General features: G+C 42.8%; 1 protein-coding gene across 1 annotated transcript; it reads left to right on the top strand.

Moving 5' to 3' along the window:
• The first annotated feature begins 19,755 nt into the window (after window positions 1-19,755).
• LOC144682928 (collagenase 3-like) lies at window positions 19,756-25,269 on the top strand. The gene is made up of 10 exons (XM_078545833.1): window positions 19,756-19,893; window positions 20,104-20,336; window positions 20,426-20,574; window positions 20,668-20,793; window positions 21,107-21,268; window positions 22,291-22,441; window positions 23,163-23,293; window positions 23,624-23,783; window positions 24,024-24,127; window positions 24,259-25,269. Exons 1-10 carry the CDS (start codon window positions 19,777-19,779, stop codon window positions 24,360-24,362), a joined length of 1,437 nt encoding a protein of 478 aa, XP_078401959.1. The 5' UTR covers window positions 19,756-19,776; the 3' UTR covers window positions 24,363-25,269.
• The last annotated feature ends 1,560 nt before the right edge of the window (window positions 25,270-26,829 follow it).

Here is a 26,829-nt window from a genome sequence, read left to right as displayed (position 1 = left end):
TAGACATGTCCCAACTCATGTGACAGTTTCACAGGAGGGGACATGTCCTTAAAAATTTTTTCTCCTTTTATTCAATGTTTTATACATGAAACTAATTTTTCACATGCGCAAAAGAGCGCACTCCCCGACTCAGTCTACTCCACCTGCCCGCCCAGGGAGCACTCAGTGGGCGTTATGCTGTGCGGGGGCGGGCGTCACGCTGGGCGGGCCTTAATTGGCCTGCCCTCATAAAATGGCAGCGCCCAGCCGATCTTGGGTGCTGATCGGCTGCGCACCCGCCCGTGCACAACCCCACCCCACCCCACCACAACGAGGAGAAAATTCTCCCCCATGTTTCTTTGAAAATTTAACAACTTTCCCCTTATCTAAAAATGAAAATTTCATTCACACCCTATCTAGGGACTTTACCCTAGCTCACTCATTAGCATTTCAAATACTCTTTTTGCACCCAACTCTTTTGATAATGTCAACCTTGCAGTCTATCCGACTCTAATTCAATTAAATCAGCCACCCACAGAACCACACACACACATAAGCCAATCTTACAATATCCCACAATACTACTGTGAGAAATATGATAGTTTCATGACATTTCCAAAGTGGGCCAGCTTCCACATGTATGCCAATGATTACCAGCTATACCTTTCTGCTTCCTCCACTGACCCAAATACTGCTGCTGCACTCTCACATTTCCTATCTGATATTGAAACCCAAATGAGACAAAACTTCCCCAGCTAAATGCTGGAAAAACTGTGGCTATCCTCAAAACCCTGGAACTCCCTCCCTAGCAGCACTGTGTGTGTACCTACACCACATGGGCTACAGCAGTTTAAGAAGCCAGCTCACCACCACCTTCTCAAAGGCAGTTGGGGCAATAAATGCTGGCCTAGCCAGTGATGCCCACATCCCATGAATGAATAAATAACAAAAAAACTCTCCCATCTTTGACCCTAGATACGCCTTTGCTCATCCAAAGCTCTGCCGCCCATATCCTAACTCATGCAAGTCTTGTTAACTCTTCACCCCTCTGCTTGCTGACATATACTGGATCCCAAGTCAAGTAACATCTCAATTTTATAATTCTCAACTTTGTGTGAAAATCCTTCCATGACCTCACTCCTCCATATCTCTGTAACTTCCTCCAACCCTAGAGACCTTTGAGGCATCTGCACTCCCCCAATTCTGGCATCCATCACACCCCTAATTTTAGTTGCGCCAATATTTGTGGCCAAACCTTCAACTGCCTAGACCTGAAGCTCTGGAATTCCCTCACTAAACTTCTTTAACTCTCCATTTCCCTCTCCTCCTTTAAGATGCTCCTAGGACCTACTTCTTTGACCAAGTTTTTGGTGATCTGACCTAATTTCTCCTTTTATGACTGGTGACAAAAATGGTTTTATTGATAACGCTCTTGTTAAGCACCTATGGATGTTGCACTACATTAAATGCACTATATAAATGCAAGTTGCTGTTGTTGTTACATAAACGCAAGCGTCTGTTTTCACTTTTATGTAGATCAGGGTTCTCAAACTGTAGTAAGAATACAACCGGGTATACATGAGACATGGTGGTGGGAGTGGGTAGGGGGCATTGGCGGATGTGGGTACGCTGAAGAAATTGATTGATGGTGAAATTTACTTATAGGTTGCTCAGTCATAGTTTCAAAGCTCTGTGAAAATTTGTAATATAAAGTAGTTCATTCATTTCTAAATGTACCATTGAGAACGCAGACGCAAAGAGATGACAAAATACAGAGCCCTCACCTCCAATTGTCCTACGCCACAGCATGCTTTCAGTTGGCCAGTACCTGTTCACTTTACATCTTTTCTTTGAACCAATGACAAGTGTTCCAATCAATTAATAAGATAATAAGTGGCCCCTCCTTAAAAAGGCACAACCAATAAACTGTAGCAAAACAAAAGTTAAAGGAAATTTAACTAATCAAATTATTTGGCTCTGGTTGTTCATGAATCCCTCTAACTCCTCCCTCAGTCGCAGATGGCCTCCAGCAAACCAGGAAACTGTTCCGTCTAACTTCGCTCAGAACTAAGTCAGGTTTTTGTCCCCCCATGTATCTTTGCCCTATAACAATATCTGCTAGGGCATAATGGTGAAAATGAACTAAAGCTAGGCAATGTCAAGAAGAACACACAAAGTATCAGCGATGAGAAATGAAATAATGAAATTTGTCTTGCCAGTACCACTCCATTTGCTAATTGCTGGTGAGACAACAACTATGGCTGACTCAACATGCAAATCTCAGCCTGTGAAGCAAAAATGTTGACAGCAGAGGCACAAAATAGGATCTCTAGCAAAAAGATGTAAATATAATAGAAGGTATATCAAAATGGGGTTTACTTGGACTGGAGTCATTGAATGCCCTTAGTTACAGTGTTTGCTATGTTATGAAACCCTGCTGAATAGCGGATTAAAATCCTCTCTTCTACACAGCCGCTTGAAGACAAATTATAAGCAACACAAGGACAAACTGCCAACATTTTTAAAGCAGTTGAAGCTAATGATGAGCAAGACACTGCTGCTGACGATGAAAATATTAATGCCTTTGAAGTCTCATATTCAGTGAGTTTCAGAGTTGAAGAGTCAGAAAAACTTCACGTCATAGCAGGGGAACTAATACCCACCTGCAGTTGTAGAGAATAAAAGACAACACTTGGAAAGAAGGCCCAAACATGAATTCAGTTATTGCCATTATCAAACAATACAGCACCACATCAAATTAATGACATGGCCAATGATGTCCTAACTCAATTAGTGACCTATGTAACCTAACAGCCAGTACTTTTCTCTGCAGCTAGACAAACACACAAATGTGGCAGAGTTAACTCATCTCCTGCTATACGTACGGTACATGTGTGAAGGTGCAATACAGGACATTTTCTTTTGCCAGTCATTACCTGTCAGCCCAATAGCTGAGAAGATTTTCCAGTTGCTTGACAGCTTTGTAAATCAACATGAAATTGTCTGGTTGCAATGCATGGCATCTGCACTGAGGGAGCAAAGTCAATAATTGATAGGCACAGTAGAACAGTGATGTATACCACAGCAGTTGCTCCCAGTGCAATGTGGGTGCAATGCAGCAAACATGGGAAGCCACGTTACCAAAAGCATGCCTCAACTTGAAGGAGATGCTAGACAACGCTGTAACGATAGTCAATTTTATAGAAGAACATCCCTTGAATTTCAGAATAATTTCTGCCCTATGTAATGAGGTGGGGAGTGAGCCTGTCAATCTATTGCCCCACAGATTTGATGGCTGTCACGTGGCAAGGCCTTTGCACATTTGTTTGAACTTCACTTTGAGGTCATGTTATTCTTTACAGACCACCCATTCCTACCCTCTCACTGCCTGCATGTCACAGCCCAGCTCTCACGCTGGACAAATGTGAGATATAGGGCAGGATTTTACTGGCCCCTGGAAAGTGCAGTTGGGGGTGCAGGGGGATGACAGTAAAATAGTGGACAGCTGGGTCAGATCAACTCCACAATGCAATCCCGCCATCGGGGCATTTTACTAACTGGGGGACCGGATGCAAAGAGGCTGCCCACCCAGAGGAGGCAGGCGGTCAATTTACCTGGTGAAAGGCCCAATTAGGGGTCATTTTATGTTGCTGTTGGCATTTTGCCAACAAGGCCAGCACCCACCCCACGGTGAAGCTGTCGGCCAAATGGAAGCAGTCTTCCTGCTGCAGTCCGTGAACAGGGCTCCATGGGCCAAGGGAGGGGCCTCAGGCAGGGAAGGCAGAACTCTCAGCCCTGTGAATTTTTCACTCCTTTTTAAATTCCCTCTCAGAGGCGCCAGGCCTCCTGCATTCCCCAGCAGTGATCACCTCTCCCGCTGGTGCTCCTGAGGCTTCTGAGCTGTTGGTCCTGTGTTTGAGCTAGCCGCATCAGGAGCCTGCCCGCTATCCTTTATTGGACGGCGGGCCCACAGGCAGCAAACTAGGAGGCTGAGTGTGGGGAAACTGCCAAGTTGGTACCTCTGCCAGTAAGTTCAGGCTCGAGACCAACTTTTTACCCTGACGTTGGGCTCCCAATGGGCTGAATAATGAGGGGTGAGTGGGGCGGACAGCTCGACCTCCCGGAAGCAAAGCTGCGGGCTAAAAGAGGGCCAACTGGGACTTCCACCCCTCACTAAGGAGGATCCCCACCCTCTGGAGCTGCCAGCCAATCCGGCTGGCCAACAGCTCCATCAGCTCTGGCAGCGCCAAGAGTACGTAAGTGGCTGCTGCTGGGAATGCAAAAGAAGAAAGAAGGCCGATGGATCCCTGGAGCAAGTAAGTCTGGGGTCTTGGACAGGGAAGGTTTGGACAGGCCAAGAAGGATGTGAGTTTAAAGCTGTGGGCAGGTGGAAAGGAAGGAGTGTTCAATATTAGGGGGGCCGTCCCCCCCCCCGATCGACTAAGGGCAGCCCCAAAGATCAAAATCCCCCTTCCTTCCTACTCTTTGAAGAACTTTGTTAAAAAATCGGGCTGCCCGCTCCCCAGCCCCTGACTGCTGATGCTAAACGTTTTATGGCATGGGCAACCTATTATCAGGGTCAATTGGCTTGGTGACAAGCCTGAATATGGCGGGCAAGCTGCCGATTTTGGTGCCCACCCACCCCCCCCCGTATTATGAAGGTGAGCTCAGGGGTGGGCAGAAAGGTTGGGGGTGAGTACCTGCCTATTCTATGTACTCCACCGCCCAGTGGCTGGGGTACATAAAATACAGCCCAAATGTCTAGGGAAAAATTCAGTCATTGATTAAAAGAAAGTAGAATTTTAGGCTTGTTTGTGGAGGAAAACAACACTAAAATTTTGCAAAACATCCATAAATTCCTGACAAGAAATGAATTGCAGTTGCAGGACAGTGTTAAAGGTGACATTTCGCAATATCTCACTGAATTGACAAGGCAATTACAGAAGTACTTTCCCTTAATGGGAAACACAAACAACTGGGTCTGTTACCCTTTTACAAATTTACCCACGTCACAAGATTTGTCATTAAAAGAACAAGAGAACTCCAGGCCACCTCAACTGACAGTCGACTAAGGATTAAGATGCAACAAAACAGTTGACTGAGTTTTGGATCTTTAATTGTGAGCAGCATTCCCCAAAGTATCAGACATTGCCGTCCAGGGTTATGCTGCCATTTGTCAAAACTTAACTTGTGGAAACTTTAACTTTCATCACTCATGTCTTGTTTTTTGTTTCAATGATGCACACAGGCCGCGACATTGTAGCTGAGCTAACTTTATTAATATCACATTTTCCTAACATGAACGCATATCTGCAGTAACTGAATTCTGTCAAGGCAGGTTCCAAGATGTGCTATCTGGCCTTCAATTCCCAGGTCAGGCGACCCCATACCTAGTACAGAGCACTGTATAGTATCTAATACTGGAGTCCATACCACAATCAACTATTATCATGACATTTCCCTTTTAAAAAAAACTTTTATACAATTCAAGTGCACAAAATTTCTTATCTACTCTTCCTCACTGTTTGATCAGTCTGTTTTGTCTTTTACTCATCTCTGTATCTCTGTTTTTTTCACAATTCGTCCACTGGATGTTCTGAATGGTGACAGAGGTGATTTTGGAGGACAAGGGGCCTTCTCCAGCTCAGTGTCACTATCACCCCTTGGATAGTTTTCAGGACTCTCAGGCTTTGTCTGGTTATCTGTTGAAGCATTCTGGTTTTTGATCTCCAGTTACACTTTATGGTTCAGAGCAGGGCTGCGTTTCATTTGTTTTCCGTTAAGTATTTCCGGTTTCTCCTGTACCGTTGTCCATTTGGAGTCTGCTCTATGTAAGACTTTGGTTCACCTGTGATTCCTGTGACAACAGCAGGATTCCAGATCCTTTCATGCTGAATCCTCACTGTCTCTCCCATGTTCAGGTCAGGCAGAGGTCGGGCACCTCGATCAAGGTACTGTTTCTGCTTCTGCTGTCTCAGTTTGAGCAGGTCCTGCACACTGCAGCTCACTGGCTGTGGAAATAACAGTTGGGGCGCAGTTGGAAGCTTAGTTCTTAGTCTTCTCCCCATCAGGAGCTGTGCTGAAGATGATCCAATCCTAGTATTCCTGAAACCCAGCAGAGCCAGGTAAGGGTCTCTTCCCTGTGCCTTTGCCTTTCTCAGCAGGTGTTTTAAGGTATGTCGTGGTGAGCAATAATTTATTTTAAATGATTTATTACAGTGATGCTCTTATTATTATTTCTCAGCAGCACAGGCTCAAAGGGCTGAATTTTGCTGTCGGTGAGCAGGGGGCGGGGCCCGCTCGCCAACATATAAAATGACGCGGGATGACGTCTGGTGGAATCCCCAACATCATCCTGCCCCATTTAAATTTTCTGGAAGGCGGGGGCGCAGCAAAATCAGCTGCAGGCCCACCGACCTGTTAATGGCCAATTGAGGCCATTAATAGGATCATTAAAACAATTAAAGGCCCTGCCCGTCCAACCTTAAGGTTGGCGGGTAGGCCAGGAGCCCCGGCGGCAAGTAGAAAAAACATGAAACCTCATCCAGCGGCGGGATGAGGTTTCATGTAGGGTTTAAAAAAGTTTAATAAAGTTTTAGTGTAATTTATGAACATGTCCCATCTAGTGTGACAGTGTCACATGAGGGGCACATGTTAAGGATTTTTTTTTCCATTTTTAATGTTTGTACAACTTTCAGCGATCTCCCTGAGGCAGCACTTAGCCTCAGGGAGATGTGCGCTCTTTCATGCGCATGCGCGAAAGAGCGCACTCTCACATTTGAGGAATCCCCACCCGCCCGCACAGGAAGTGCATAGCGCTTCCCGCCGGATGTCACGCTGGGCGGGCCTTAATTGGCCCACCCACTTAAAATGGCGGCGGGGCCCCGCTTCTCCGGCGGGGATCGGCTCCCCGCCCACCAGAGATTGGGTCGGGCCCAGCCGCCCGGTAGGCAGAAAATTCTGCCCAAAAAACTTTGAGTAACAATCTACAGCTAGTAGGTGCTCACTGTTGTCAAATGTGAACATGTCCACTCCAATTTTCTGCCAGGGCCTCTCTGGAGCACTGTGTGTTTGAAGTGGTTCTTTTTGATGCGATTTACTGTACTTATGATACACTGCACACGCATTCACCATTTCCCCAATTTGTGCTCCCATTCCAGGCCAATACATCACATCTCGAGCTCTTCTCCTGCATGTTTCTAAGCCGAGGTGACTTTCATGTATGTGCTGCAGCATTTCCTTCCTCGGTGTTGCAGGATTTATGATCTTTTCTCCCTTGAAAAGTATTCCTTCTGCTACATGAAGTTCCTCATGAAAGTTCCAGTATCCTTGTACAGCAGAAGAGGCTCCACTCCGATGCGTGGGCCAGCCAGTTTGTACAATCTGCTGCAGTTTTCTCAGGGTGGCGTGGTTCTTGGTCACTTCCCTGATCTCATCCAGTTTGGTTACAGCTGCAGGTAAGCTCTTTATCAGTATGTGAGCCTGTGCTTCCATTTCTCTATCCTCTTCCTCCATGATGGGTGGGTATGCACGTGACAGAGTGTCTGCGATGTACATTTCCTTGCCCGGTTTGTATTTAACTCTGAACTGGTGCTTCTGCAGATGCATTAGTAATCTTTGGATTCTTGGTGGTGCACAGTTCAGGGTCTTTTTAAGATAAGCTTCCAAAGGCTTATGATCAGACTCTACCTCCACGTCTTTGCCATAGAGAAACTGGTGAAAGTGTTCTAGGCCAAACACAATTGCTAGCATTTCTTTCTCTATTTGGGCATACGGCTGCTGTGTTTCAGTCATTGCCTTTAAAATGTATGCCACTGGTGCCTCATTTTTCAAGAGGACAGCTCCCAGGCCAGTCTTCGAAGTGTCCTCTGAGATCTTGACAGGCTGACTGCCATCGTAACACTGGTGCCTGGGTCAGTGTTCTCTTCAGATTGGCCAAAGCTTCCTGGTAACTTTGTTCCCAGTGCCATTCCTCATCATTTTGTAGAAGTTCTCTGAGAGGTGCTGCCAGGTCTGACATGTTCGGAATGAATTTCCCAAGATAGGTCACTATTCCCAAAAACCTCTCCAAGTCTTTCTTATATTTTGGGGATGGCATGTTTATGGCTGCTTTGATTTTATTTTGGTCCAGCTTCAGTCCCTCACTTGTTAGCACATGTCCCAAGTATTTGATTTCATGAAGATCTATTTTGCACTTTTCCTTCTTCAACTTGAGGTTCTTTTCTCTAGCTCTGGCCAGCACCTGCCTCAGTCTGTGGTTGTGTTCTTGTCATGAGGCTCCCCAGACCAGCACATCGTCGATATATGTTTCCACGCCCTCTAACCCTCAAAAAGCTGCTACACTGTTCTGTAGAACACCTCCAGAGCTGAATTAATACCAAAAGATAAGCGTAAAAACCTGTATCACCCGTATGGTGTGTTGAAGGTACAGAGATAGGAGCTGAATTCATCTAGCTTGACCTGCCAGAAGCCTGAACTTGCATCCAAGACTGAATAGTATATAGCATCAGCTAGCTTACACATGATCTCTTCTACTGGGGGCAGCTGGTGATGCGATCTCTGTACTGCCTGGTTTAGGTCTCTGGGACCCAGACAGACACGCAGATTCCCATCTGATTTTTCTACAATTACAATTGGATTAACTCACTTTGTCGGTTTCTCAATTTTCTTGATGATGCCAAGTTTCTCCATTTTGTCAAACTCTGCTTCAATCAGTCTCTCAGCATTATTGGTGTTTTCCTGGGCAGTGTATTTTGGGTGTCACAGTTTCGTCAATTTTGCTGGTGCGTTCTCCTTATGGGCAACCAGTCCCCTGGAACAGATCTTTATACTCGTTCAGGATGCCATCTGTGGTGACCACGATTTCACACTGGTGGGCCAATTAAGGCCTGCCCAGCATGAAAGGTGACTCCGCACTGGCCAGGAAGTCCCAAGTGATGGGAGGAGGAGGAGGCCACCATAACTCACCAAGAGGGCATGGGAGGAGGTTGCAGTGCTGGTTAGCAGCCATGACGTCGTGCGGCGCTCCTGGGTGCAGTGCCGGAAGCACCTCAATGAACTGCTGCACTCAGGAAGGGTGAGTACCGTGTTGGCATGGGTAAGTGTGCAGACGTGTTAAGGTTTGGCCATCCCCCCCCCTCCATGGACCTCAGGGGTGCTAGAGTCTGAGTGCCAACTGTCAGTGACACCAAAGCTGGCCAAGGGGGTGAGCTCTGGCTGCTTACACTGAGTGACTTGCCGCTCGAGGACCACTGCTCGGATGTGCCCTGCCAGGTGTTCCTCAGCTGCGGTTGGCCAGGATACAATGGTGCTCCAGGTACAGAGTGGACTAATCAATGCTCCTCTGTTGTTTCAGGAGAAGACTGCCCACAGCAATATTGAAAGGTTGCAGACCTGCAGAGGTCCTGTTAGCCTCCTAATCCTTTCTAGATACGAGCAAGATTCCCTGGAGCTTGAGAGCCGGCACACCCCACACGCAACTGGACGTGGAAGGCTGTGGGTGCCAGGCGAAGTTAAGAGTGCAGTGCACAGAGGTGAGAATTTTGGCTTGTGCAATCATTCTAGTGTAGTCCCTTTACTGATGTGAGCCTCGAACCTGGAGTCCCCATTGATCATTGGAACACGAGGGCATCATTGTCTCACCAGGGTGCCTGGCATGCACAGTGACAGTGTGATGGCTTTAACTAATGACATGTCCTTCTTCTCCCTTTTACGTTCGCCAGCAGGTGTCCGATCTCTAGACCCCAAAAGACCATCCCTGACACCGGAAGACCACCAGGCATCATTGCACCTGTCTCACACCCGGTCTCTGAAGCAGGCACCGGCGCCAGCAATCGGAGGACTGCTCGGGACCAGGACGATGCTCAGTCGAAGGCAGATGATGAGCCTCTGGAGTCATCCATTAGGCAGCAGATGCTGGCTGTCCAGCCAGATGTGTGGGAGGATCTGGCAGAGATCTATGAGGGTCTGCATGTCATGGTCACCATGATGGAGGAGTCCATGCGGAGCATGAGCACTGCGTTGACCTTCATGGCTGAGCGCACTGCCTCCTCCACTGAAAGAGTGGCGACTCTCATGGAGAGGCGGCTCCAGGGACAGAATCAGTGGTTCCTGGGGTGGCTCTCGGACCTGCAAGCCCTCACACATGCAATGGCCTCAGGCGGTCAGTGCCCGTGTGGGAGATGGATGAGGCACCCAGTATACCAGCTAGGTGCCCGTCCATCAGTGGTGTCCAGGGAGGTCTACAGCGACCTCACATTGGCGCACGAGCTGCCTGTCGTCTCTGCGGGCTCCTCTCAGGGCGCTCTGGATGACGTCAGCAGGTTCTCCGCCCCTCAGCCAGTGACCGTGGCATCGGATGAGGCTGTGGTGATTGGGGAGATGGCAGGTGTGGCACTGGCTGCTCCCGCCCAGGCAGGGCCAGCACAGGCTCCACTGGCCAGTGGACGATCACCAAGGTCATCAAGGCCAACAAGACAGCAGAGTCAGCAAGCTGTCTCCAATGCTGGTGCCAGCGAGGGGGGAGCACCTAGATGTAACACTCGTAAACGTAAGTTAAAGGCACCATGAGCACAAGAGGGACAGGTCACGAGTGATTTTATGTTCATTTATGTTTACTTTATCTATACTGGTCTGGAAATGAATGCCAGGAACGTTTATGTAAATAGTTTGGAATTGTCAAAATGAGATCAATTTTGTTTTTGTTGTCATGGCCTGTGTTTGCTTCACTTTTTTATTTTATTGGTGCAGGATACGCAGTATGTAATGCTGGACGTCAGTGGCTCTGGACTTTATTGCACAGGCATTGAATGTTCTTTGTGTTCAAATGAAAGGGTCCTTTCAGACATCTGGGATGGAGGAGGCAGCCCTGGCATGCGTTTGAAGCTAATCTTTGGTAGCCTAGCTGAAGGAGCATTGGATCAAGGCGTCCCTGGTGTCCCTGCCTCCCTGCAGGTTACCGAGATCTGGCTGCATGCCCTCAGCGTTCTCCTCACCGTGCTCATCTTCTGACTCACTACTGGATTCATCAGCTGTGGCGCGTGCAGCTGCCTCAAAATCCTTGGATGGGTCCCCCCTTGCCAGTGCCAGATTGTGGAGGGCGCAACATGCAACCACCATCAGTGACACCCACTCCAGGGGGTATTGTAGTGCTCCCCCTGAATGGTCCAGGCATTGGAAGCGCATCTTGAGAAGACCTACGGTCCTCTGTACCAACACCCATGTGGAGGCATCGCTTATATTGTAATGCTTCTCTGCCTCTGTTCTTAGGTGATGGAGAGGCATCATAAGCCACCTCTTCAACGGATAACCCTTATCACCCAGCAGCCATCTATCCAGTCGGGCTGGAGCACTGAAGAGCCTCGGCACCTGGCAGTGTCTCAGGATGTACGTGTCAGGATACCTTGCACAGGCTTGCAGAATCTGTGTCCTGTGATGACAAACTATCTGCATTTTCATGGAGTGGAAGCCCTCCCTGTTGACGAAGGCACCCAGCTAACCCGCTGGCGCCTTGATGGCCATATGTGTGCAGTCGATGGCACCTTGGACAAGGGGGAACCCAGCAATCACTGCAAAGCCTCTGGCTTGCTCAGACTTGCTGGCTTCATCCGTACAGTAAAGAATAAAGGTCAGTACCCACCTGAACAGAGCTTCTGTCACCAGCTTGACATAACTGCAGACAGCTGATTGGGACACTCCACAAAGATTCCCCACTGAGCCCAGGAAAGAGCTAGAGGCATAGAAGTTGAGGGGCACTGTGACCTTCAGAGCCATTGGCATGGAGTGTCCACCAACACAGTCGGAGCTGATCTCAGGCCCAATCATCAGACAAATGGTGGTCACTGTCTCCCTGGAGAGGTGGAGCCTCCCTCAGAATTGGACCTCGGACAGATTAAGGTAGCTGCATCGATGCCTGTAAACCCTGGCAGCAGGATAGTGGTGTCTTGTGTGGCCCCTTCCACCTTGGACTTCCACAGGTCCTTCCCCTGGAACTTGCATAGGTGCACAGGGCCTCCTCTCCCTTCTGGCCCTCTTTTCCTCCTCAGAGGAAACAGCTAACAATGAAATGCCAGATTAAACAGATGACAGAAGATGATAAGCCGGACATGGCCAAGCAGCAAGATGCAGTCAAACAGAAACAGCTCCGGGAATGAACAAATAGGCAGTCTGAACATAAAAAGAACAAAACTGCTATTAAACCATTTAAATGCAGCTGATGTGGAACAGAGCATTTACCACGTAGAGGAGGTGCCTCCACGGGGCTACAAATCCCCATTACCAGTATAAAGGAAGGCTGCCTGATACCTGGAAGGCTCCACACTCTCTGAATCCTCTGGGGGCCTGGCAGACAGAAATGAGTCTTGAAATGAAGCCTGGAAATGCTCAGAATGAAGCCCCGGACAGAGTTGAAGCTACCAAGTACCAATAAGCAACCAGCTGCAAACTATCTCCAAAACTCCTGACTACTCACAATGGCAATGATGCTGAACCTTTTTATCCTGCTCTTGGATGAGGTTTGTGAAAATGTCGGCTGGCTAACTGCCCATTTTGCCCGTGTGACGAGCAGAAAATCGCACAGGCAAGGAAATTTCACAGCCCATTGGACTGTTGACGGCCTTAAGTGGCTGCTTAATTAATGGTGGGCATTGCTACGGCACCCGCACGCGTGTGAGTGATGGCGTCGAGATGCTCACCCAACGCCATCGCGCATTATTTTACTCCCATTTGGGCCGGGCACGCGCCTGCCCATGGGACAAAAAATTCTGCCCATTATTCTCTTGATTAGCTTCAGATTTTCACAAGCTTTTATTTCAAGAATGGGTTTTGCATCATATTTAATTGTGCTTGAGGCTGTTTTCTGTAGTTCACGTTAAGTGTGCACTTGCCTCCTGCTGCAATTTTTTTCTCCTGTATAAGTAGACAACTTCACTTTTGTTTTAGTTAGTAGTTTTTGTTTGCTTATCTTACGATACAGGCTTACGGCAAAGATATTTGCTTGTGCACCTGTGTCAAGCCTGAAATTCACCATCGTGTTGGCAATTTTTAAATCAACCTTCCATTCGATTCCTTTGGAATTTCTTGTTGCTGCACCAACAAAAAGTTCAGTTTCTGTGCCTGTGCCAATCGAGTGCACTTTCTTTGATTTACACATCTTAGTGAAATGATTTAGTTTATCACAGTTCTTACACTGCTTTCCGTAGGCTGAACAACTACGTGGTAAATGCTCTGTTCCATATCGGCTGCATTTAAATGTTTAATAGCAGTTATGTTCTTCTTGCATTCAGACTGTCTATTTGTTCATTCCTGGGGCTGTTTCTGTTTGACTGCATCTCAGTGCTTGACCATGTTCAGCTTATCATCTTCTGTCATCTGTTTAATCTGACATTTCGTTGTCTCTGCCGCTCTGCATATATTTATTGCTTTCTCCAGCGTGAGATCAACTTCTCTCAAAAGCCGTTCTCTCAGAGTGTCATTTGCGATCCCACAAATTATTCTATCTCGGATGAGTGATTCTTCAAGCTTTCCAAATTCACATGATTTGGCTCATTTCCTTAGCTCAGTTACGTAGTGACTAATGTTGTCATTGCCTTGCGTGCTCATAAAAAATCAATACTTTTCAAGTGTGATGTTTTTCTTAGAGCTGCAGCGGGCTTTGAATTTTTTGATTATTTCTTTCAAATCATTTCATTTCTCATCACTTTCAAATGCGAGTGTGTTATAGACTTTTAGGGCTGCTTCCCCTGCTACATGCAGGAAGATGGGAGACTGTACCTGAGCGTCATTTTTATCACTGCCCATCGCTGTGCAGTACAGCTCAAATCGCTGCCAGAACCTTCTCCAGTTTTCCATGCGATTGCCCTCCAAACTGAGCTCAGTCTTTGGTTTCAGAACCTCCATTATTGCATTTATTTTACTTCTGACACCATGTCTTGTTTTTTGTTTCAATGATGCACACAGGCCGCTGACATTGTAGCTGAGCTAACTTTATTGATAACACATTTTCCTAACATGAGCACATATCTGCAGTAACTGAATTCTGTCAAGACAGGCTCCATCACATGCTGTCTGACCTTCAATCCCCAGGTCAAGTGACCCCACATCTAGTACAAGGCACCGTATAGTATATAATACTGGAGTCCACTACCACAATCAACTATTACCATGATAACTCACTGGAATTAAATTTAAATATTGTCAGCGCCTTTGTGCAAAATACAACTTCTGACTCAATCTATCACCTATCTCTTCAAATATTACGCAACGATACTCAAACAAGCAGCCTCATTCATCACATTGATGGCAAGGAGTACTAATAAGGCATTTTTGAAGTCGTACATGTGTATTCTAACTTGCACCTTTTAAACAATAGTTTGGGTATTAAAGGAGTTAAAGTATTAAACCTGTATACTGGTAGGGGTATTCAGGCAGTGGGTAAATCAGGAAGGGGTTAGACTAAAAGTAAGATTTATGAACCTCAGATGTAGGCAAATGCAACAATCAATTTGCCCACAACAAGTTTTTACAGACTGCAAATAAGATGAATAACCAGCCAATCTGTTTGATTGGAATTAACTGATAGATAACTGTTGACTGGGACAGTGGGAACATTCATGTACTTGTAAAATGTGTCATAAGAATACTTATATCAGGTAGACAGGGCTTATTTTTAGTATCTCATCTGAATGATAGCATTCTAACAGTACTGCTTAGTCGACATACTCGTGGTCTGGACTGAAACTTGCACTTACAAACTTCTGATTCAGAAGTATGAGTGCTACCTCTGAGCCAGGTTGACATTGTGCAATACTTGAGGCATAACACTGATAAGATCTGATCGTTTATGAGAAAAAATGGATATTATTCTTCTGTGATCTTTGCCCACAATAATACAGCATGTAGTTTATCTTATTTCATCACAATGTTAACATTCCCATTCTCAACCTTTTTAATTTATTCTTTTCATGGGATGTGGGTGTCACTGGCAAGGCCAGCATTTACTACCTATCCCTAAGTGGCTTACTAGGCCATTTCAGAGAGCAGTTAAGGATCAACCACATTGCTTTGGGTCTAGAGTCACATGTAGGCCAGGCCACATAAGGATTGCAGATTTTCTTCCATACAGGCCATTTGTGAACCGGATTGGGGGGGGGGGGTTTACAGCAATTATTGATAGTTATCATGGTCACCATTATTGAGACTAGATTTCAGTTCCAGATTATTAATTCAATTTAATTTCCACCAACTGCCTTGGTAGAATTTGAACCCATATCCCCACAGCATTAGCCTGGGCCTCTTGATTGCTAGCCTAGTGACATTACCACTATGCTACCCTGGCAAAGCCCTCCACTGAATCAAATGGTTCCCAACCCATTACCAGCCTCCCCAGTGAGGGTCAGTTAGAAGAATTTGCTTAATATCTCTGCCATTTTTTTTTATTCCCCATTAACATTTTTCCTGTCTCTGCCTCTAAGGGACCCACATTTACTTTTGCTAATCTCTTCCTTTTTGCATAACTATAGAAATATTTGCAATCTGCTTTTTATAATTCTTTCTAGTTTACTCTCATATATTTTCTCTCACTTTATCAGCTTCTTGGGGTGAATTTGAAAATCATCCTAATCTTCAGGCTGTCTACTCTTCTTGGCGACATTTATAAGCTTCTTCCTTTATTCGAATGCTATCTTTAAATTTTCTTGTTAGCCATAGTTGGACCATTTTCCTGTGGGGCTTATATTCCTTAAGGAAATGTATATTGGGCGTAAACTTTTAATTAATTTTTAAAATGTTTATTGATGCTTATCTACTCTAATTTCCTGATTTATACGTTGCCTGAAACCACAACTACTATTAACAGCTCTGTAAATTACACCCACCAATTTTTTTTGCCCCTTGTGATTTTTCGCTCCACCTAAAATGATTCTACATCTAGATTTTCCAAACAAAGCTCCTTTCTCACTATTGTCTTTATCCAATCTTTTATTATCAAGTTTACCACTTTTCCTTTTCCACGTTTCCTATCTCTTTTAAAAGTCAAGTATCGAATATTTAGTTATCAACCTTGGTCACTCTGCAGCAACATCTATGTTTTGGCCATTAGATCAATCTCATTTACTTCTCCCTCTTCAATTAATTCATTAATTTTGTTGCAAATGCTTTGCACATTCAGATATAGTGCTTTTAGTTTTAACATTTTTCTATTTTTGCCACATTAGTCTCTGATACCCTAGTATATTTGTTCAGTTCTCTGTCCCTTCCTGAGCCATTCTGCTTATTTTTACCCAGATCACTGTTCTGACAATGTCACCTTCCACACCAGTGCCTTCAATATGTTTTCCTTTCTCCTCAAAGATTTCCCTCCAATATGGCTGAAACAACCCTCAACTGCCTCAGTCACATCTCCTGCTCTCACCCTTTCCCTTCCCTCCCCCTTGTCCTCACCTTCCACTTCCTCAGCTTTCACATTCAAAGGACAATTATCCAACATTTCCGCCACCTGCAGTGTGATGCAATCAACAAACCTAACTTATTCTGACTTCCCCTTTCAGCATTACGAAGGGATCATTCCCCCTGCGGCACTCTGGTTCACTCTTCCAGTATCCCCTGGATCACCCTACAGCACCTTCCCATGTGAGTACAGGAGATGCAACACCTCTTCTGTTACCTCCTCCCCACCCACTGCCCAAGGTGCCAAGCAGTCTTTTCAGGTGAAACTGAAATTTACTTGCGCTCCTTTTAATTGAGTATACAGTATTCACTGCTCACAATGCTGTCTTCCCTACATTTGGGGAGAATAAATGCAGATTGGTTGATCATTTTGTGGAACACCTCATTGCCCAACCAGGACCCCAAACTTCCAGAAGTTTATCATTTTAATTCTCAAGCTGCTCCCACTCTGACCTTTATGTCTTTTGAACTCAGCATTGAGTTGAACAATTTCAGATTGTAATCCATCTTTTGGACAATTGTCGGTATTGATTCTGCCTTTATCATTTGCAGCTTCTCCGGACCCATGGCTTGTTTCTTTACTTGGCCCATTACCACTTCCTTTTCCCTTGCCCCAGTATCTCATTTGTTATTTAATTTCCCCTGCCTCTCACCCTGTCACAGACTTTCCATTCGGTGTTTAATCCCCTCCCGCTTTCCCTCCCTCTGTACAGGTACTCGCTTAGAACCTGTTACATCTCTCTAACTTTTCCAGTTTTGATGAAAGATCATCAATCCGAAATGTTAACTGCTCCTCTTCACAGATGCTGCCTGAGTATTTTCATCATTTTCTGCTTTTATTTCCAGCATTCAAAGATTTTGCTTTTGTTTTACCTCAATGCTTTGTTTGATTTACCTTTGGAGATTCAGAGATATGTGTAGCTTCTTTCCTCAGAGGATGAAATGGATGAAGTATAGTCAGAAATAAATAGAAATACAATGTCAAAATTTAGATATTGCTCCTATTGACAGGTTTACAGTGGGCCAGAACTAATTCCCATTAAAATGAAACTACTCCTAGCCTGCTGTAATTTCCTTCCAGCACTTTTATTCACGAAGGAAGGTTGGAAACCAGAAAACTGCACATCATTGCCTTACTCCCATTTGGAGCGTGCAAATACAATTCCACTCGAAAAGTTTGCAGCTCAATCAAGGGCAACATTACTTCTCAACAAGGTGACAGACGGAGCAGTGGCCATTTGAAGGGCTCCAGATGAAAATGGTGATACTGCTATGAGCCATGGTGGGCCATTTGATGGGCACTGAGATCAGGAAGCCCTATTGGCTGCAGGCTGCATGTAGGGTCTTGGCAGAGGCAGTCAGTGCAACTTCTACCATCCCACAAACTGACACCCAGTTCAGAAAAACATTCCATTACCTCAAAAGGGTTGCCAAATTAGTCAAGGTACTGTTGTGGGAAAATGGATTTCTGACAAGCCTTGGCAGGAACTGGTGGATTTTGAAACAACAATTTAAATCCAGTTATTCTGTAGCAGGTTTGAGATGCTTGAACAGTGTTTTCCTGTTTATGCCTCAGACCTGCCTCAAGAAAAATAGTAAATCAGAGGAAAATCAAGGGCCAACGCTCTTATTCACACACAAAACAGTTTCATGTGTCACATACATAGCAAAAGCTAAGGTCACATAGAATTTATACCAAAACAATCTCACATTAATAGTTGCAAATGGCAAAGATCTAGGCCACAATGATTCAGGAAGTTTTTAAAAAAGTGCTCAGAAAAAAATGTTTTTCCAATAGTTTATTCAAGGGAAAATAAAGCACTTACCTCTCAGGAGCAAAGGAGTTATGAATGAAAAGGAGTGATGAAATAAATAACATGATTTCCCAGGATCAAATCTTTAAGTGAAAAGGAGTTTGGGATTTCCCTGACCTGGCACAGAAAGCTAAAATAATCACAAACATAAATGATATCAAAGAAAGATTTGACACATTTACTTCATTATGGGCCAAATATCATTTAAAGAAGTGGTACAGATTGAACAAGCATTTTTTATCGAGTCAGATAATATTTCTGGTCAATTCACCATGCCTGTGGAACATTTACCAGTTGTGGATGAGTGCAAGAATAGGCAAAAAACTACAATTTTCTTGAACTCTGTCAGTACTGCAGCTTTTGAAAATGGTCTGAGGATACTTAACAATGCCTGAATAAACTATAGGGTCCTATATTCTACATAGGCTAAATTACGATATTGACAGGAACTCATGGTCTTATGTTTGGCACCATTTGGATTATAGCTCCCAATAAGTTACTGCAGAACAGTTGTATTAATACAGGGCAAACGGTTACATTAATGGAGGTCTCAGGAGTTTAAGACAAAAAAATTAAGCCAGATGATGCATGGGTTATTTTTCACTATATTAATACGGTACGCAGAAAATAACGGACTTTCCGTGTTTGCACAAATGGAAGTGAACTTCCTCCACATTAGATAATATAGCCATACAAGTTTCTGAAATGTTTGACTCCAGACCAAAGAGAATTGTGAACTAGAATCTATCGAAAATATTGAGAAGCGGGTGTGTTAATCCATGGAAAGCTAATGCAGTGTTGTTGAGTTAACCATCGTACTGCGCTGGTATGTCAGTCTAGATTCCGATGCTCATGATAACTCACTTATATGGTGTTAAAATCGGGGCCTCTTAGCTTCTGGAGTGGAGTTTAAAACCACAACCTTTTGACTCTCCATTGCTGTATGAAAGTGGGAAGAGATAAACATTTGTCAAAAAAATAGATCCGGCTGAAACTTTGCTGTTAACACCAATGGTGCTGACCCTCGCATGGAAATAAAGGTTTCCTCCGTTGACTATTTGCTAGTTGTTTGGTAAACATAACTGGAGATTTTGCTTGACCGCTATTTCTGACAAAATCGTTAGTGCATCCTTTTGAAACACTTATCCAATTTCGCTAACACAGGAAATCTCCCCGCCAATTTTACTGAGAAGCGAACACAATGAGACCACAGGTAATCTTTCCTAGGGTTAAAAACAATTTCTTGTCACGCACATTGCGGTGGGGAATCTTCCCTTCCGTGCTTCTTACTTCAGTTATTTCTTTGTGTCTAAATTACGACTGATACAAAGTGCACTATTTAAACACCAAAACGAACGTGTTGATGATGTATAACGCCTCCAGCTCCAAGATACCAAGAAATCACCGCAGCCAGCAAAACAAGCGTGGGTCATTTCCTCATATTAGGCATGATATGATTGTGCAAGATATCTAATCCGCTGTATAAAACCCAGCCAGTGTAGGAAGATTTACTTCATTGCAGGACTCCTCGAACCGAAAGATGAACTATTTCAAGATCCCCGTTCTTTTTATATTAGCAAATCTAGCAGCACTTTTAGCTCTACCTCTGAGTTCAGAAACTGAACAAATCAGCGAAAACGACTGGCACCAATGCCGGGTATAATATATATATATAATTGTTTTTTTTTTATTTTATATATATTCATTTACAAAATATACAAACAATAATTGTGAATATAAAACCAATAAACTACAAACTTTATTGCTATCGAGTTAAGTTTGAAATGCATTATTGATAGATAAGGGGAAGAAAAACTTATTGATCCTTTTGTCCTGAAGTAACCTTTGCTTTCCTTTTTCTAACTAGAAATATTTGAAGACATTTTACAACATGACAGGGTCAACTTTGAAAAAGAGCGCTAACGGATTGACGCAGAAGATTGGAGAAATGCAAGAATTCTTTGGTCTGCAAGTAACGGGGACCCTAAACAGTGAAACCGTGACAATCATGAACAAGGCCCGCTGCGGAGTCCCTGACCTCGAGCAGTACACTTTCTCCCCAGGGGAACCTCGGTGGCCTCGCAACAGAATCACTTACAGGTACAGATGTTGGTTGTGGGGTGGATTGACCGTTTTTTGTAGTGGAATCAAACACAGCCTACCTATTCACTGCCTTTTTACCCGAACAGAATTGTAAACTACACTCCCGACCTGCAGAAACGAGAGGTGGACACTGCGATTTCTTTGGCCCTGAAAGTCTGGAGCGATGTCACCCCTCTGACCTTTGTCAGGCTCTACACTAGAGAGGCTGACATCATGATATTGTTTGCAAGAGGCAGTAAGTTCAACAATTCTGTTGGTGTCTTGTTGGAACGATTTAATATTTTATTTTCCTTGGCCCATTTATTTTTGCCTTGTTCTGTATTTCTAGGTCATGGTGACTTTGGCCCGTTCGATGGAGAAGGTGGGGTACTGGCTCACGCTTTTGCTCCTGCAAATAACATCGGTGGCGACACCCACTTTGATGACGATGAAAGGTGGACGTTGTCAAGCAATGGTAAGGAGTTTCTAAATACTGGAGCCACCACATAGAAATGGGGGTGGGGGGGTGGTGGTGGTGGAAGGAATAAAGCGATGGTACTTTTTTCTGTCGATATCATGCTGTCTCATTCTACAAAACGGACAGTAAAAGTTACAAGGTGTAAACTTTTTTTTCTACAATTTTAATTCAAGTGTGAAATGACAGATGTTTAAATTGGCTTCCATCGGATCACATGTAATATTTCTTACGATGCATATCCTTGATTCGTTTCTCATATTTAAGCCATTTCTTATCGATGTTTGAACATTTGTGTTGCCTATCTTCACAGGAGTCAATTTGTTCCTTGTTGCGGCCCATGAATTTGGACATGCTCTAGGACTGGGTCACTCAAAGGACAGATCCGCGTTGATGTTTCCCATCTATTCATATGTCAACACCAAAGGGTTTCGTCTCCCGGACGACGATGTTCGAGGGATCCAGGCAATATATGGTATGTTGAATATTGTGATCACCAGGCATTATATCAATATGACGTAAAAACTTAAACGTTTGTGTGCTGTTCCTATTCGTCATTCTTCATATACAAAACAATGTCCAGTCCAGGTTTTTTATTGCACTTGCTGAGAGGAAGTATAAACCCAGGAACACAAAAATACAGATTGAATGCAGTTTATTAACTGACCTCCCAGTGAACTCACCGTGTGGTTACTTAGCAGAAATTTAGTAGGTAGCATTAAGCCACACACATAATTCAACAGCAGAATACTACTTTGAGATAGACTCCCCCTTGTGTTTGCACCCACCAGCTTTTCATAATTCCAAAGGGAAGCCCAGTCATTTGAGGGTCAAGTCTCATTGGGTTTGGAAGTGGGTATAATATCCCTGTCCCTGACGAGCAACACCGCACAAGTTTGCAACTGTATAAATGTGTTAACATATGCCCATCATCCATGCCAAGTGTCTGCCACAGGAAATCCCAATTGTTTGCTAGGAACTTTGAGTCAATCATTTAAAACAGTTACTTAAATCTGTGTAAACTCATCGCTCACAATGCCCTTTTCAATGACCTGTGTTGATTCCTCAGTCACTCAAACCAATTCACTGTGAGCAATATGTATTACAGATCTTGCTAAATAACTGCGAACTAACATCCCACTGTAGGACTATTTCATGGGATTAAAAGGATTTATATTGCATTTAAAATGCTCCTGTGATCCTTGAATTTTACAAGTCAGTTACAGCTTATAGAATTATAGAATTTTATATCACAGAAGAACTTCATTCAGCCCAACATTACAGTGCCAACTCCTATAGAGCTATCCATTTAGTTCCATCCCCTGGCTTTTCGCCCATACCCATTTAAATTTCTGCAAACATTTCTCATTAATGGACATCTGTTGAGTTTAGAATTATTCATTTGCTTCAATAATGAAAATCTCTCAATCACTTTAAAACTTATAATTATTTCTGATTTAATCATCACTTCGAAACAATTCTTCTGCTGTGTTTTAGGAGCTCGGCAAGATCCAAGACCACGTCCAAGACCAACACAACCGCAGCCCAAACCACCTCAACCAACAAAAACATCGGACAGGTGTAATCCTCACTTGTCATTTGATGCAGTTACTAGTTTACGTGGAGAAATTTGGTTCTTTAAGGATGGGTATGAGTGACATTTTTGGTTCGGATTTATGTTACTTATTACACTAAAGTCATCATTCATTTAAATATAATGCAATTGGCAACCTTGGCAGCACCATCAGTTAGTATGTGTATCAAAGGGAAACAGGGTGCTGTAATTTTTCAATTTGTATTTTTTACTACAGTTGAGGCTAGAGAGATGAGATGCTCATGTGAAGGATGGGAGGGAAAGGGAGACATATCTTAATGCCTCATTATCCCTGGAATCTAGTTCTGAGTGAAATAGATGAAAGCACTGGTGAATTATCGACAGAGTGGTGCAATAGGACTTTAGTGGAAAGCAGAATTGCAAAATATAAGGGCACTATGCAATTATGAAATCTAAAATGTCTTTCCTTTATTGTAAACATTATGGATTTGATATTTGATTTTTTGGATATGGCATCAGTAAAAAAAAATTCAGAGGACAACCACATCAATTTAAATAATACAAAGCCTAGATTATAGATCAGATTTGTTTTCAAGAAGGTGCTACTAAAATGTTATTTATTTTAAGATTGATATTACATTTGTACTGAAAAATTGTACTGCAGTTTTATTCAAATTTTGGATGACATCCAACCTCAATGCTGGTATTTCTGTTATTTTTTTTCATTGACAGAGACTACCTTACATTCTATCAGTCTTTATTCTGGATTAAAAATATTGCCTTAATTCATGAATTAAACCTTCTCATTGTTTAGAATCTTTTGGCGGAAACTCTATCAACGTCAAGATGTAACATCAGTTCCAATCAAGCATATTTTTCCAAACATTCATTCAGTAGATGCTGCAGTTGAACTCAAGAACAGAGATGTGGTGGCTCTTTTCAAAGGTGCTAGAATTGCTACTATTTTTACACAGTTTCCATATTGTTCAACAGCAAATGAAAATCAATAATTATAATCAATACTATTTATGGGCAAAATATAAGCTTGCACATTCATTAGAATTTGCAAGATAAGTCAATAAGATTAATTTTGTGTCCTCCTTTGTTTTTTTGATAATGTAGGATGTAGAATGGAAAATTGAAAGATCCACTTGTTATTACCCAATGCTGTACTTTCTGCAGAGCGTTTGTTGATTGAGTGAATATTTTTGAAACATTCTGCAGTCATATCCCATCTGTTCACTGTTGACTGAAATCACTATTAAAATCCCATAGGATCAATGTACTGGCTAATTAGAGGCTTCAAGACTTTGGAAGGCTATCCTAAGAGCATCAGATCCTTTGGATTTCCAAGATCTGTTACACACATAGATGCTGCCCTATATATCAAGGAGACAAGAAAAGTGTTATTCTTTGTGGGAAATGAGTACTGGAGGTATGTAGTCGTATTATTATGCAATTCTCCCCATTGCTCAACAATAATGCAAAATTCTTTCAGAATCAAATTAGAATTACTAAGACCACTTTAAAGCTTAAATGTATTGGGGAATAAGTAATATTAATAAGTTCCCCTGACTTCTGAAGAGGATATAGATAATGAAAATAAAATAATTGACAAGATCACATTATTACAATAACCATGTAAAATACAAGCATCTTATTCCCTTTTGTTTAGTTATAATTCGATGAGGAAGCAAATGGACAGAGGCTACCCAAGAAGGATAGATTATGACTTTCCTGGAATTGAGAACAAAGTGGAGTCAGCATTTCAAAATTTTGGTAAGTTCTGAAATAGACTAGAAAGATGAAATATTCAAAGTTTATGAAACTGTGATGATTCATTTTTGATTTATATTTTAAACTACATTGTTATATTTGTAAAATATCTTGAAGTTTTTTCCTCTCTCTAGGCTACTTCTACCTATCTAATGGAGCAAGACAGTATGAATATGACTACAGGAACAAACGTGTTACCCGAGTTTTGAGGCCAAACGATTGGCTAAATTGTCATTAGCTAATAATAAATAATTTACTTTAGTATCTGTCTAATGCATTTTCATCAGAGTACTGTATTCTTTGAAAGCAGTGGTGCTTCATGTCAGGTTCAAATTTGATTATTTTGTCGTGACATGAAAATTACATCAATTTTTAATAATTAAAAATTCTTAACACATAAATGTATCACATTTTATACATTTATCTTTAAACAATTGTTGAATATTCTTTCATGATGATTCATATATATCATTTCATTAAATTGCATCGAGATCTTAATGTGTAATTAAAGTATATAGGCATAATGAAAGGGCCGAAACAAGATTGATACATAGTTAATATTTTAGCCCTGTATTTGTGTAGTCCATTCCTATCATTTTCATATTGTTTAAGTTGCTTAAATGATACACTTCTACTATGATGATTGTTTTATTTAATTGAAGATAACCGTTTATTAATCTCTATTTGTGATGTAAGTTATATAGCATGCATAATTGTGAATTATGATCTTATTTCACGCCAAAATATCGATTGAATGTTTGTTTAGATTGCATGTTACTGAAGCGTTGTTAAGTTTCACCTCCTATGCTCTTCAAATGATTTGTTAGCATTATGATATATGTTTAATAATGTCATTTGCCATTATTCATTAATTTGCAGAGTGAGCATTCACTTTATGTAATTAACATAACCTGTACTGTGGTTGGAGATTTAATCATTTGAAAAATAAGTAACTGTGGCTTGGCATAATTGCTGACTTTTACCAAATTGTGATATTCAGACTAGTTGCACATATTTTCTGCTGGTATGTTTCATATCTGTAACTACGTTGAATCACTCAAATGTATAATTTTGCTAAATCATTTGTAATTAAATCATAATTCTTCAAAGCATACTGAAATAGGAAATAAAAGTCTTGAACTGAACTTCGTGTACTTTAGTTTTCAATCGTGTTCATTATCATACTTTAGTCATCAGTGTGCATGAGGCCAAGACGTTTCTATCTCTTGGAGTTTCAGGTAATATAGTCATGTTGGCACAAACTAAAAATCTCACTGATAATTAGGGATGGATCAAAGATGTAAAAATAATGTTTTCGGCGGGTGTCTATTATACACCGCCTGAATGTACCTGAACAATAACATTTTAAGAGTTTCTTAAAAAAATTATTGATTATTATAACACACACATGAACTCCAAAGTCATTGACACAAAATAATGCCTAGATTTTGGTTAATGAGTAGTGCCTTTCACTGAGCTCGTATTTATAATCACTGTGCATTGATACTTCAAAATTATCACCAGTTTTTTTCCCCAGTTGCATGACTTAATGCAATGTTTTCAAGTTTCAGTAAACATCTTGATAAGTTTTTATGATGGATTGAATAACGTAAAATCCTTGCTGCAAAGTATAGAACAAAAATATGCTGATTTTTGCTGTGAAAATAATGGCGAGCACTAAATAGCGTGAGGCTAACAGCCCTCACTATTTTTTAATGTGTAAATGGGACAGCAACATACTGCAGCTGCACATGCATAGTTAAATGTGGAAATCCAAAAGTTTCTGTTAAGAGATGTGACAATAAATTGAGCTGCATGGAGCTGGATTTTCAATCTGGGGTCAGAAACTTGGTTGCCAGGTCATTTTTGGGTCCTGACCCCTGTGCCACGACAACATTAGAGACACGGCGGCATAATTTTCAAATAGTAATTCTTTATTTGGCTCAGGGGTGAGATTGGTGCCTAATTTGCAGTGCCAGGAGTGACATGGGTCATGGACAAGGAGGGCCCTTTGAAAAGGCGAGTGGCAGCCATGACTGGGCTTGCCACTCGCTGAGTGCATGACTCAAGAGGGTGAAGATCGAGTTGGCACTGGCAGGGGTAGATGGCCAATGCAGGCTGCCACTATGGAACGGAGATTTTCGGATGCCTCTCTAGATGTTTTGATGGAGGTTGTTGCCAAGAGGCGAGAAATTTTCTTCCTCGTATCTGGCAGAGGAAGCACTCCCCGAGAGATCAAAAGGGCCTTGGAAGGGGTGGCAGTGGAGCTTAGCAGTTGCAGTGTCGCAATGAGGATATGGTCCAGTGCTGCAAAATCTGGAAAGGTGTGTTTCAAGTATCACCCAGTGACAGGTCTCTAACTTTACACAGCAACATGAACATCAGCTGAGCAGACTGGGTGCCCATAATTGTCAGAGCAAGTGAGCAGGCAACATCATTGAGGAGCACGGCAGATCATGTTAGGCTTTTTCTTATTGCTGATGAAAGAGTCATGCTGTTGAAGCCTCTCTTTTTTCAGCAATATCCAAGCTCTGTACTACCAGGGGACTATCATCATTTTATTCTTTCATGGGGTGTGGGTGCCACTGGCAAGGCCAGCATTTGCTGCTCATCCCTAATTGTTCTTGAACTGAGTGACTTGCAAGGGCAATTAAGAGCCAACCACATATTTCTGTGGGTCTAGAGTCACAAGTAAGGATGGCAGA

This window comes from Cetorhinus maximus, chromosome 7 (genome assembly GCF_964194155.1).
Source record: "Cetorhinus maximus chromosome 7, sCetMax3.hap1.1, whole genome shotgun sequence".
Lineage (NCBI taxonomy): Eukaryota > Metazoa > Chordata > Chondrichthyes > Lamniformes > Cetorhinidae > Cetorhinus > Cetorhinus maximus.
Note: the sequence above shows the minus strand (reverse complement) of the source record. Positions and strands in the feature narration are given on the sequence as shown.

Bases quoted from the DNA above. Each gene is read 5' to 3' on its own strand.
- LOC144682928 (XM_078545833.1), top strand. From the start codon at position 19,777: ATGAACTATTTCAAGATCCCCGTTCTTTTTATATTAGCAAATCTAGCA. The intron at 20,575-20,667 runs GTAAGTTCAACA...CTGTATTTCTAG, and splicing joins GATATTGTTTGCAAGAGGCA to GTCATGGTGACTTTGGCCCG. The intron at 22,442-23,162 runs GTATGAGTGACA...CTCATTGTTTAG, and splicing joins ATTTGGTTCTTTAAGGATGG to AATCTTTTGGCGGAAACTCT.